We start from the raw sequence: 15,080 nt of genomic DNA on the forward strand, positions 1-15,080 counted from the left end.
AAATTCTGCCAGGATATTACTTTGCATTATATAAATATAATTGGATATTTAGCATCCACCCATAATACCAACCACCTTAGACATAAATTAATTTTAGCATCCAAAGTTTGGCACTTTATGACTTCAGTACCTCATTTATGATGCACTTCACTGTTAGTACTAGAATATGATGACATGCCCCTGATGAAGACAGAACCCATAGATTTGAAGTTTTCTAGTATGAAAGGCATGTGTACAGCCTTCTGAGTGACTGGCATTGCAGAGGTGGGTATGCATTCAGTAATAGTGATATACAGCTAGGGCACCCAGTGTGCTTAGATTATGAGACCATATGTATTAACTTATCCAATTTTTTTTTGTCTTATTGTTCACATAAAACTTCAAGATATTAAGGCTATTGGTAGGAGTCAACCTTCTTATTTTTGCTAGCACAAAACCTGTCTGATAAACATTGTCACACTGTTTCAAATAGTTTATTAGAATGCTGCATGTATTTTTCAGTTTTTCTCACTCTCTTTTCTCTCTGTGTTTCTCTCAGAGCATGAGAAGCATCGTTTATGTAAGAGTGCAGATTACATGAATTTGCATTTTAAAGTGAAGTGGTTGTACAATGAATATGTAACAGAGCTGCCAGCTTTCAAGAACAAAGTCCCAGAGTACCCAGCGTAAGTCAATGAATTTTGCATAAATTCTGTTTTTCTCTCTCTCTCTTTATATATATATATATATATATATATATATATATATATATATATATAAACGCACACACACACACACACACACACACACACACACACACATATATATATATATATATATATATATGGATCTACTTTGTTTGGTCAAAAACACATTTGGTCGAAATTCACTTGAGTAAGCGCACTTGATTGAAAGCTCACTTACATTCAAGTGAGATTGCTGTTTTTTGATTGCAGTTTTGTGTGTTGGTCACAAAAGAGTTAATATCTTGTCATGGAGTCATTTTAAGTAATTGTTTATTTACTGGTGAGTGTGGAGAAATGGGAGCAGGAATTCATTGTGCAGAAAAATCTTCATAGTTTGTTCTCTTGTATTAATAATGGCATACCATAACAACTGAACATATGGGTTAATAATGATTGTTGAGTAGCACAGTGTCACATCACAAATTATCACAGATCTTGTGCTGATACATCAAGAACTCTATACAGAGAGCAGATATCCATCAGTAGCTGTTGTAGCAAGCAAAGTCATTTTCTTTGCACCAAATGTAGCACCTGTTGTCTAGCGTCCATCCATCCTATATTATATAGTGTATAATGGATATGAGTGGCAGATCATGCAGCAAAACAACAGTCCAACATGTACACCAATAGATGGGCATATGCATATACAAAAAAAGAAGCATTCATGCACAGCCTGACTTTCATCCTTCAGTGTTAGCACACATCACATGGAAACAAACATGTTGTTATAATGGTTACACTACACATATTGCCAGAGTCCCCTACCCCAAACACATTTTATCTAAAATGGCAGTCACTATAAAGTTTTAATCCTTTAACAGGGACAAATGTGCATCTAATAAAAGGAAGGAAGTCAAGCCTGTGTGTATGCATTGGCAATCCTAGATGCAGAAAGCAGAATTGCAAAAGTATGTATAAGCAAAAAAATTTGCTGATGATGCATTACTTACTGCACATCTAAGGATGAAACACCTCAGAGAACGGGGAGAAGAGGCTTATCATTGGCATGTTACAAACCTGAAGACCTACTGGGGTTGTATTAGGAAATGTCCAAGGAATTGCAAAAGTAAAGTTATTGCTGTTTCACCACAGGGAATAGCATCTAAAGACGGTGACCTATGACCACTCTCTCATTCCTGCTAGAGAAGTTGTCTCTTACATTCTTAAGAAGATCCACCAATGAGCCAGCATAGAACACATTCAGCCTTACAAAGTCTATTTGTGAAGACAGTATAGCATATGCATAACAAATAGGCAGTGTGCCAGTATCACATGAAATGGAGAAAAGGTAGCTTCATAGTACTGTCCAGTATATGAAACCCTGAAAGCAAAATATTTCTTTGCAATCAGAAGAATTTCTATATAGGGTCATAGGGTAAGAGGGTGACAGTTTCCTGCTCTTATTGCTCATCTTGCAAACAAACCTTGTGGATAAAAGCAGTTCCTATGTTTTGCTTATGGATGGGAGACTATGTAGAAGAAACAACATGATGCTGCAATTGTAGTCTGCTTATAGATTATGGGCCTTGACAGAAACAATGAACCAGCAAGCTTCTACAGGCCTCTAAACTAAGTTAATGTATGTTAAAGTTTATTCAGCTGCAGTAAAGCTTAAAACTCTATTCTACCTCTTAACTGATTTGCACATCACTTGACCCGCACCCAACTAACAGAAGTTAAAAATAATTATCTCTTTACTTCCCCATGTCTAACCACCTCCCCCATCCCACTCCTCTCCCACCCACACTATCTCTCAAATAATATACTTTCTGATTGTTTTCTTAGCTTTTATCCTGGCTCACTCCCCTCCTACTCAAGAACTCTTCCATTAAAACTCATGTGCATTCAGGAAAAGACATATGTACCTTCCCCCACACTTCCATAATGCTTTCTGCCATTTAAAGAGCCATCCTACCTTTCTGCTTCCCCTTTTGCTCTACATCCAGGCCAAACCTCCCTGTCTCCCACCCAGCATGGTGACCCAGGTGATGTGCATTTTGCTCCATGGGGCATTAGTAAGGTATTTATCTGCTGTCATCTTTTGTATTGTATTTACCTTATCTTGCTATTCTCCACCATGCAGCCATTTAGACATTAATTGCTTCTTTAATGCATTGTATATAATGTTTGCTTGACATTTTTAAAAGGGCTCAACAGTCATGGACATCAGTATTATTCTGTAACTTATTCAAGCTATACCTGTGTCTTATAACTTTGTTTATATAACGTGCATGCTCCTATCCGTTTCCTGGTGGCGTTTGTGTACAATTCTAAGACTACGAGCATATACCATAGATGCAAAAGCCTTATTATAGCAATTTCATTGTCTGCGTGTGCTATCCTTCCCTGTTACTGTAATTCATTTTACTTTAGCATTCCTGTCTTTTGAGCTCCATTTCCATCTGTAGTTAACATGCTACTACACGTCTCAGACCCTCATCCAAGGCTTTTCTGAAGCCACCCAGACATTAGCATTGTTTTTTTTCTAACTATAACACTGCTTTCTTCTAATGTCTACTCATATTTAAAGAAACTCGTCCAGTTTTATTCATAGCTGTTTATGGAATTAAAAGTAAAACAATATACTGTCTTGAAATGTCCAGTTGTAGTTAATCTAGTCACCTGAGTTTTGAAAGCTATTTTTCAGTTTAAAACTGAAGTCATATGCTTTGCTGAAATGTCTTCTCATGGATAAGCTGGATGACCAGTATTATTGAATGCCATCCACAAGTAAAGACTACGGCCACATGTTTGTTTTTCTTTGAAAGGTCTGGTTGCAGTTAAAGCTATTTTGCCCACCTGTACTTTGCAGCATTATTGGGGTACTTGTTCCATACTGTTACAACTTTGCTATTCATACCAGAGTACAAATAGCCTTTTTCAGCTTTTAAATTGTTGGTATTAGAACTGTAGCAGAGAATAACTAGGATTTTCTGCTCATCAGTGAACCTTTATCTACTAAGTGCCTATTTTTACCTTGACTGTACAACTATTAAAGTAGCCCACAGTATCTAACGTGATATGATTTATGCTGTACAATGTACAGCATAGTATGGTTTCTTCTATGAACAAATGCCTAAACTGTTAGAATTTTCATCTTGGCCCAAGAATGTCTTTGTAAGGATTGAAAAGTGTTTTCTTGATATACCTGTTTACATGACCTATATACTGAGAATTTATTTTGCTCTAATATTGTAATCCTCCCTCTCCTGCTTACCTTAACACCCCACCTAATCCTCTCCCTATATTATCTACACTCTCCTTTCTACTAATCAACCCTACTACTTTCTGCTTCTCCCTACTACACTGCTCATGATCTTTTTTCTATTGCTCCTTTTCATAGGCCAAGGAACAAGTATTTTTCATACTGCCTCCACCTGCTACAATACACAACAGCCTGAAGCACAAGCCATTAGGTTCATAGGTTCATAGATAGGTTCATAGACTAGTACTAGGCTAACTGCCCATGTGAGCCATTATAAGCCTAGCCAATAATCCCATGTGAGAATCAAACCCTGCACCTTGTGTCTGAAAGGTAAACACTTTAACCATTATGCCAACCTCCCTCCTTATTACCTCATGTAAAGGACCCCAGCAAGCTTCTACAGGCCTCTATACTAAGTTAATGTATGTTAAAGTTTATTCAGCTGCAGTAAAGCTTAAAACTCTATTCCACCTCTTAACTGATTTGCACATCACCTGCCCCTCACCCAACTAACAGGAAGTTAAAAATGATTATCTCTTTACTACCCCATGTCTAACCACCTCCCCCAATCCTACTCTTCTCCTACCCACAATATCTCCCAAACTACAACTAAAATAGACTCTAGAGTCATATTATTTCACTACTTCCCCATCCCCTTCTTGCAGTCTTAAACCACCTGAAAGCCGTCCATTCAGTGTCAACCATACGACTCCTTACAAAGTCACTTACAGGAACAAACTTTGCAATTTCCCACCTATTGTAAATTTAAACTTTCTCAGAAACAAAGCGATATATTTACTGATTGTTTTCTTAGCTTTTCAGATATTTGAGTTCCTTGCTGTTACATACAATTAACACCAAAACCCCACCCATTACTACACTAGCTCCACTTCAAAGCTTCACAATCTGCTCCCTGCTGCCATTCCACTACCCCTACCTTCTAGAACTGGAATTACATCATGTCACTAAAAATGTTCTCCCTTCTGTCTAACATGCTTCTAACATTATATATTAGTCTCCAAATCCACATCACCTCCCTGAACTATTCTCCAACCCCAGCAACATTTGCGTGCTCTACTCTTGCTCTATATCATGACAAACCCACAGAAAGCTTTCTTAAAGTTTTCTCATATTCTGTTTGTTGATGATTTAAAACTGTATAGCTCATCAGATGAGGAACTAAAAGTACAACTGCCAGTTGTCAATAATTTTCAGATGACGTAAGAATGTTATTTGGTCTTGATAAATGTGCAAAAGCAACCTTTAAAGCAGGAAAACTGCAGCACCAGGAAAACGTTAGTTTGGAATAAGAATGTGATATAAAAGAACTTGAGTGAGAGGGAGTGTATAAATATATGGGAATTGATGAAGGATCAACAGTCAAACATGAACAAATGTGAATAAAACTTAGTAAGGAATGCTTTAGAATACTTAATCCTGAAAACAGCGTCGATACCTAAGAACAAAATCAATGCTATAAACCAATTTTCTTTTCCTGCCCTAACTTACAGTTTTGTAGTGATTGACTGGCCCCAAAACATGTTGGATAGATTAGATAGGAAAACAGAAAGGATGCTTCATGCTCACCAAGTGGTTTATAAAAATCAGTGCATACCATGATTATATATTCTCTGTTCCGAAAGAGGGATGAGCTTCCTTGAAATTGATTACATGTATATATCTGCAATCGTGGGACTCCACACATTTCTGCTGACCTCACAATACCCAAACGTAGAGAACGGTTTGAAACATGAGAATAAATCTAAGATGACTTCTTTCCTTAATCTATCAGAAGCATATCAGTGTCAAGCAAGAAAGGAAATCAAACCAGAAGTAGATAAAAATCAGGCAGCAACTTAATGTGCCAAAAAACAAATGAAAGAATATAAGGTGAAGGACCAGATGAGAAGGCAAGAAATATGGAAAATGCATAAATATAATTACAAGTATAGGAAACTTCTGGAAGAACCTGAAGTTGATCAGGAACAAACACAGGAATGGTTAAGGAGAGACGAATTCAAACCAAGAGATGAAAGGATAATATTGGCGGCCCAAGATAGTGGTTTACAAAGTCCATTGAACATGTGGGAGAAACAAACAAATGTAGTTTTTTTAAAACAGAATTGGAAACAGTTGCACACCTCATTGCTCATTGTGGCATACTGATATCAGAAGGACTGTATACTGAAAGGAATAATAATTTGGCAAGACTGTTGCACTGGGGATTATGCAAACATTATGGTACTGAAGTGGCTGAAAAACACTGGAAACATGATCCATAAAGCATCATAGAAAATAATGATGTTACATCACATGAGATCACCCATTACCAACAGTTCAAAAGATAAATGCTAGAAAACCGGATATAGTGGTCCATGAAAAGAAGACAAAAGTAGCATTGATCATTGAAATTGCCACACCCAGTGACTACAGTGTATTGCGTACAGAGAGACACAAAGTCATAAAATATCATGTTCTGCAGGCAGAAACAAGAGGAATGTGGAAGAAAAATACCCAGACAGTTCCAATAGTAGTAGGAGCAACAGGTCTTATAAAAAAGAATCTACAATTGTATTTAGATATGTTACCAATGCATGTAACCCTGTATGAATTGCAGAAGGATTCATTACTGGGCACACTGTGGGTAATGTGAAGAGCACTTTGGGTTGACACTAAAGATTGAAACAGTACTTATTTCATGAACTTTAATCATACTTTGACATAGGAATGAGGTCCATTCCCATCATGGTATTAGAAACCCAAAATATCTGAAGAAATTAAAAAAAAGCTTTAGTAACTTATCAGCCAGCCTAATTCAATATCACATTATGCATCTCTCAAAACTCAAAATGCTTCCCAACATCACTAGTAAACCTAACTTCTACATAATAGTCAGCAACAATAAATCTACCCAATACCTCAAACATTACCTCTCCAAGCAACACATTCTATCCCTGTATGGGAATATCCACCCCAGACCAGGGCCTTCATCTACAGCTTCATCTTCTAAAAGCCTAAACTCTAAAAATATTCTTCTAGCAGTCCTAAACACACATAGTATCTCTAACAAAACCACATAATTTCATGCTTGGTTAAGTCACTAGACCCCTGATATTCTTGTAATCACCGAAACTTGGCTAAAGCCCCATATCCATAATACTGAAATAACATCCCCAGGCTATAATATACTTAGAAAAGATAGAACCAACAAAAAAGGTGGTGGGGTAGCCTTACTCTATCCTAACACCATAACAATCTCACCTTTCCCTAAAGAAACACCAACTTTCAACAATGTAGAAATTGTAATTGGAGCCCTGCAAATTAACAAAACAAAACAAATATGTATTGGTGGACTGACTCTCTCTCTTTCTCTCTCTCTCTCTCTATATATATATATATATATATATATATATATATATGCACACACACACCCCAGGAAAAACATTCATACTATGGAAGATATCCTCTCCTGGATATCAAAAACATCAGTAATGAAACTTTAATTATGGGAGATATCAATATCAACTGGCATGATCTGATGATTGATTCCCCTACTAATAGTATAAACCTCTATGGTTATACCCAGCTCATTACCAGTACCACCCGTATGCATAACAGCAATAACATAGGTGCAACTCTTGACTGGATACTAGTTTTTAAGCCTGACAAATACTCTAATCCCTACACTCTACCCAAAACTCTTACCCCCCCCCCCGAATCCTTAAAACTTGCTGCAGAAGACATAGACTATCCTGTCAGCCCCTAACCTCTGAAGAAAAACTGTCAGCATTCCTTTACATAGTGAGGTATCCAGTTAACAACCAGTCTCAATCCTCTCTATTTTTTCCAAACTCCAGGAAAAATGTATACATAGGCAACTGCTCTACCATCTCATCCAAAACAAACTAATTATCCATGCCCAACATGGTTTTCATCCATCACACAGCACCACCACAGCCCTAATTTCCTTCATGGACACTGTGTCCTAATCCATTGACTGGTAATATCACCTCTGTATTACTACTAGACTTATCAAAGGCATCTGACACAGTGTCCCACAACAGACTTCTTCATGAGCTATCCATTGTAGGCCCCCCACCATCCATCCAATGGTTTTCAAGCTATCGATTCAACCACCAACAGTGCATTAAATGGCAAAATAAGCTATCCCAATCTCAAACCTACACAATTGGGGTACCACAAGGGTCCATACTTGGACCCTTACACTTCAATGTTTTCACCAACAACCTTCACACCTCAGCTCCATTATCCAATATGCAGATGACACTACCATATTTCCTCCTCTAGTAACATGCATCTCCAACAACTCACCCAAGCCACCTTCACCTCAAGAGAGACATGGCTAAGAGAAGCTCAGCTACTCCTAAATCCTAAAAAAAAAAACTCTGTCTTTTCTCAGCAAAGCCAATCTCATCTGACTTTAAAATATTCTCTCAGGATAACACGGAAATTGAAAAAGTTCCCACAATTAAGCTACTAGGCATCACCATAGACAACAAACTAACTCTTGAACACATCTGCAACAGCATTAAAAAACACACATCAAACTAGGGACACTCTATAGACAAAAAACTTTCTCGGATAACCCCACCAGAAAAACCATCACCAGCACCTATTTGTTTCCCTTTCTCTTATAGGCAACCCCTTATATGCCAATTTACAATCTTCTCTTAAAAATAAGCTCCAATCCTGCTACCATAAAATTGCCAAATTTGCCACAGGCTACTCCTACCATTCGCATCACTGCCTACCTCTGAAAGAACTAAACTGGCTCAAATTCACACATCACCTAAACCTAGTTCAGCTGTCTTCTGCATATAAAATGATATATACACCTGATAGTTGCCCAGCCCTCAAATCTGCCCTAAAACCCTATATCCATACAGAGCTCTCTGCTCTGAAAACAAAGAACTCCTAACCATCTACATTTGAAACAAAAGAGCTGGGCAGTGCCTATACTCTCATGCTACCACCAAGCTCTGGAACTCTCTGCCAACAGACATTACTACCTCTGAGTGCTTTAACAACTTCAAACACACCCTAAACAAATCTTTGTAATCAGACCTTCCCCTGCTCCTTCTCTAACAGGTAAACTCCATCCACTCTCTAGGGCCTTTCCTTCCTACATCTGGAGAGCCCTAAACCATGAATTTCATCCACTAACCATTACCATATCGAACTAAGCAAGTTTATATATTTCTACACCCTTAACTATTCCCATGCTATACCACAATTCTTCTAAGCGTATACTTGATTCTAATAGTCTGACCTTCTGCCTGACCCTCACTCTTTACTTTAATCCTACGTGATTAAAAAAAAAAGTTGTAATCTTGATATAGTCAGTTTGAAGGTAAAGTAAATGCTGCATTTTGTGGAGAGACCCTTCTCAGGTTTTAACAGAAATAGGAACAGATAAATAAATGTGCTATACATCATGCTAGAAACCAGTCCATGGTTTTATTTTGGAACTTTTTAGTTTTATTTTATTTATTCACATTTTAGTTACCAGGGTAGAGCTGTGATCCCAGCATGAGCCTGGTTGCATTCAAAATAGTGGCAATAAAAATGTAACAAATGCAACCTACAGTGGAACAGAACATTAACACAAATGGGAATAGAGGCCTATGAGAGATATGCAGATGACCCCTTAAGGACAAAGGTTTCAGCTGTATGGATTCTGAATGTCCTTGACTTTTTTCCTTTTCAAGTCTTTATGGACAGATTCAGGTCAACAGAACCAAAGCCATTGAAGTCTGTCTAGTTTTCTGCCAGTAGTGCTTTAATGGGGCTTTGTACAGCCTCATTAATGATATTTTCTCACCATTCTGTTATTTAAACATGATTGTAAGCTTACTATATAGAAGAGTTCTTCATTGTTGAAGTATACTTTATCAGGGACATGATAGAGTCTTCACAGGCAAGACTCTTGGCTACCAGAAATCTCAAGTCCTGTCAGATTTTGCTGCTCATTTGTCAAAGGATATGAGAGGGTGACTGGCCCAGAAAATGTAAATTGTCAAAGGGTATAATAGTGGATCTGTCCCAGAAAAAGGATACATCCAATGATGAGGTCTTCTTTGTATTAGAATCCTTTGATGAATGTGAGCTCCTGTCCACAGGGATTTCCAAGGAGATCATGTAGGATGAAGAGATTGCTAGAGGTCTCTGCACTCTTTTCTGCTTTTCTTCAGTTTTCCACTTCAGGGAATGTTCTCCATCAACCTAGGTGACTCTCTTTGTGTTGCAGCGCTATTCCTAATCACCTATCAACATATAAAGTTAGGAAATTTGGACTTGTCATACTCTTGAAGTTTTCTAATGCTCCTCAGTATCAGTTGTGTGTGGTTTCATCACAGTGTCCTGTATTCCAGAAAACTTTAAAGGCCATTTGGTGATTGCCTACAAATAAAATGTTCCTTAAGATCTTCACTACATTTACACCCCCAGATTAAGTAAAAAACAGCTGATGAAAAGTTGCAGTTGGTTTCAGATAATACTCAATCTCAGGTAATATTGCAAGGAGATACCAATGTCAACTGGTCAGATTCCTCTAACCCTTTCTTTCATAACCTGGGGATATGTGTGGTTTAGTAGAAATCCTTATTTATTTTATATTTATTTTATTTATATTTGTAAACTGGGATGGGGCACTGACCTGAAAAGACCCATTTTAGTTTCTTCCCAGGTGTGAGAAAAAAGACACACCAGAAAATAACACATCAGAAAATAAGCAATAAGCCTTTCAAAATAGGAATGAGCATGTGATTTTACAATGTTTACACAGTATATGAAACAGATTTAACAGTGGATGAAAAACAAGAAATGATCCTTGAGTTAGGAAGACCAATTGACAGCATTGATGGAGGAGAGGGGAAAATGAGGGACAGAGTCTGAGGATAAGTAGAAATGAGAGAGAGGGAGTTAAAGGAGGAGGTATATATAAGTTACAGAAGGGGTAAGTAGGGTAAGAAATGCAGGCACCACATTGATAAAGAAAAGGAGGAAGAGAAGGTGGACAGAGGAAGGTTCTGGTTAAGAGAGTATGACAAAAGAAAAATCAGTGTGCTTTTTCCTATGATTGCATAGGGAAAATGACTGGGTTAAGACCTTAGGCATTATCCAGTAACAAGTTCATTACAAAGCTTGTAAATGAAAAAGAATATTGAATATTATAAGGCGTTTTCTGGTAAACAAGGTACCCTTAGCAATTTTGTGTCTGGTTTGCATGTCAATAGAAGACAATTTGGTAAAGAGAAATGGCTTGGAGAAAGTGTTTACTGAAAGCATTCAAGTGTTTTCTCAGCTGGGAGAGCTATAAAGACAGACAAAATCAAATAGCACTTACTAATAACATAGGCTGTACCATACATCTTAGCATAACTAACTTTTCTTTTTGGTTAACTTTAGCCTGTCTGTGTGGATATCAACTTAGAACATTTGTTCTTATTAGGAAGCAAAAACTTCACTATTTGAAGATGTACATAGTTTTGTATGTTAAGTTAATAGGTTTTTTGGGGGGGGGGTTTGACGCCTTTGGAAAAAAAAAAAAAAAGTTATGTAAGATGTGGTATAGGTCCAAATGGATATGACAAGAAACAGCTGTATAAAAGACCAACCTGCCAAACAGTTTATGCATGTAACATAAAACTTGGAACTAGACATTTAAGAAAAAAGCAATTATACGTAACAGGTGGTAGTAATAACTATATAAGAAAATGATGCTTTCTGTAATGTCTTTCAGTCTGAGTGGTCTTATAGACAAATATAAAAAAGAAATAGTGAGCTATATTAAAAAAATGTAGAGTGCAAATAGTTATGCTACAGGAGACACACCTGGAAAGAACTGAACATGTAAATTTGACAAAGAAATGTTTACAGGATGGTTATTCAGCAGAATATCTGGGGCAAAGGAAAAGAGGAGTATTTATATTAATTGCAAGAGGAGCTCCAATAGTGATAGAAGTGGAAAAAAGATAATAATAGAAGATACACAGTACTAAGGAGATACTGGCTATGGAGGAGGATTACACTGGCATGCATTTACATTCACCTAAAACTGCTATAATGGAGCTTTAGGAAGATAACAAGAGATCCTGTAGAAGTATTAGAAATATTTCAGAATGTTATTAAAGTTTGTATAATGCAAAGAAATATGGAAATCAAGAAAAGGTACAAATGGAAATGTTTATGGAAGAATTAAATATGCCAAGGTTAGACTCAAGTACGAACAGGATAGGAAGAGATGTGATAAAAATGTCTATGTATAACCAATCTACAGGAAAGTCCATAGGAATAGATGGTATTCCTGTGGAAGTTTGAAAGCTAGGATGGAAAAAAATGATAAAGATCTGGAAGGTTTTCTTTAACAGTATTTTAAGAGGAGTAGAAGTACCAGCATCCTGGAAGAAGGCAGCAGTAATGGTAAAGAGGGTAAAGATTCATTGTATCCAGATTCATGCAGGCCCTTTTCACTACTAAATCATGATTATAAAGTGTTTGTCGATAATGGCTAAAAGAATGGAAAAAGTGATACCAAAATTGATAGATATGGATCGTTGTGGTTTTGTGGAGGGGAGGCAAACATTTGACAACATTAACAGAACATTGATGAATCAGAAGGAAGCAGAAATATATGAAAATACCACTTTTATTGGTGGGTCTTGATGCAGAGAAAGCATTTGACAGAGTAGACTAGGACTTCATGAGCAGGACAATGGAAGCATTTGCTTTCCTTGATACAATTATAAGGTTGATTAGGAGTATATATGAGGGATCAGAGGTGAAAAGTGAAGTGGGTGAGGTCCTCTCTGATAACTTCTCCTTGAGTAGAGTAACCAGGTAGGGTTGTCAGCTTTCCTGTTTGCTGTTTACATTATATTTAGAACCATTCACAAAGGAAAATAAGGGACTTAGAAATTCAAGGATATAATTGGTATGGTAGTCAGGAAAAGCTGGCTCTATTTGCAGATTATATTATTTTATACATGACAAAACCAGAGAGGGACATTACAGTGTTGTGACACTTGCAATATGCCTATTGCACAGGGTAAAGGCCCTACACATAAAACTACTTAAGCTGAGGCACTTACAAGCAACTTTCCTAAAACACTAAAGACCTCCTGCACAGTATGATCAAAAAAGGGGATAAAGCCATCACGTAAATACTCCATTAAAACACCTCCCACAGCTACATAGTAATACTGTATCCATTGCCTTCACTGCTAAGCCCTTAAGGCAGACCAGCACTCAGCTAAATTTCCTGGTCATTGGTGATGCTGTAGTGAGGGACAGTGATGCCCCTTCACCAGACTGAGTAAGGAGATAGTCACAGTTAACTGCCTTTTTGGAACTAGGGTCCATCAAGTCACGCAGACATTCAGGTAATTAAACCACAGATACCAGTATGACTTTGTCATAGTCCATGTGGGTGTTAATGACCTGAGACATACCTCCCTTGACTATATGAAGTGAAACATGATTTAGCTTGCTGATTATGTGCCTCAGGCAGGTATGAGCCTAGCACTAAGCAGCATGCTACCTTCTCTAAGGATGATGCCACATTACCAACAGAAAATGATTGATTTTAACAATTGGGTTGGTTTCTGGTGTCAGTCCAGGGGTTACAATATTTGATGGCCTGCGAGGGCATGGTTGACAGACCACACTGCTTTGTCAGGCATGGTCTGCACTTATCCCCTCTAGGCTTTCAGATATTGGCAAAGACCTTTTCAACCCCAAAGTGCCTTTTTGAGGCAATGCCAAACTGATAAAACTACTGACTTAACTGAACTTATAAAAGAATATCTGAAGGTAGTACTTCTCAATGCTAGATGTCTTAACAAGAAACTCTACTCCCTGCAAGCCTTCCTCTCCCTGGAGAGTGTAGACATCATGGTAGTAATGGATACATGGTGTAAAGTTGCTGAGAGTACCCCAGCATTGCAAGGGTATAATGCCTTTCACACCTTTAGACCAACTACTACACAGGTGGGAACTAAAGGTGGAGGAGTGTCTCTCTATATGAAGACTAATCTCACATCAAGGCTAGTTAAAGTGTATGACCACTGGAACTCATACATGTGCATATACAGGATGCCGTACCATATCCATGCAACATATAAGCCCCCCCTCCATGTAACAGTAAACCCATAATACCTATTTCAATGTACTAGAGTCCCTCACTGTTCAACTCAATATGATATTTATGGGGGATCTCAACTACCCCTGTATAGATTGGGAATCCTACACCACTTCTAATGCACAAGCCCAGTGATTCCTAAACTTTGTTAATGCCAACATCCTGGAACAGTTGGTATATTCTCCTACCAGAGGTACAAACATCCTTCATCTCCTACTCATGAATATGGGGGGTCCAGTGTTGCTCACCCAATATAATATCTTCACTTGTCAGATCTGACCATAAGGCAGTATTACTTGAAATAAAAATTAAATCCAGGGATCCAGCAAAACCAAAAACGTTTAGGAACTATTCCAAGGCTAACAACTGCTCTCTACTGTGCAACACCTTGGCTAAATTCCAAGCACCCCCAAACCCAGTAAACATCATAGAATACACTGATACAAAGTCTCTGTACAGCCATATTGATAGCTGTATAGAGCGAGCTGTGCCCACGCATATTAAGAATAAGACAGACTTAAAAGACAAGCCACTCTGGTGGAATCGCACTATCAATCATTTATATAACAAAAGAAAAACATCTTGGCCAAATAAAGGAGGAAAAAAGCCATACATACTAAAAGCCCCCTGACCAATCCAGACAGGTAGCTAAGAGAGTTAAGACCAATCCAGACAGGCAGCTAAGAGAGTTAATTAATACTTCAAAGGCTAAATTTGAAGAAAAAATAGCTTCTCAGGCAAAGGCCAACCACAAAGCTTTCTACAGCTTTGTCTGTAACCTCAGTGGAAATACACAGAACTTATTGTAAATGGCATCACCCACACTGAACTGGAGGCCATTGCCAACCTTCTGGCTGACAGGTTCAGCTCAAATTTCTTCCCCCACTCCCCCGATAGTTCAGAGGAAATACCACATAACAGAGTCCCCTAACTGTTACTAGAGAACAGGTCGTTAATACACTTTCCATGACCAAAAACACTGCATTGATGG

At 37.8% G+C, this 15,080-nt stretch overlaps 1 protein-coding gene across 1 annotated transcript in view; it reads left to right on the forward strand.

The window, feature by feature from the left end:
* The window catches only part of UNC13A (unc-13 homolog A), a 5,702,976-nt gene that overhangs the window by 4,527,561 nt on the left and 1,160,335 nt on the right, over positions 1-15,080 (forward strand). Inside the window, exon 28 of the mRNA XM_044054109.1 lies at positions 539-665. Within this exon, the coding sequence (XP_043910044.1) occupies positions 539-665 (127 nt within the window). The remainder of the gene's footprint in view (positions 1-538; positions 666-15,080) is intronic.

Source organism: Protopterus annectens, chromosome 13.part0 (genome assembly GCF_019279795.1).
Source record: "Protopterus annectens isolate FY-2018-M chromosome 13.part0, PAN1.0, whole genome shotgun sequence".
NCBI classification, from domain to species: Eukaryota; Metazoa; Chordata; order Ceratodontiformes; family Protopteridae; genus Protopterus; species Protopterus annectens.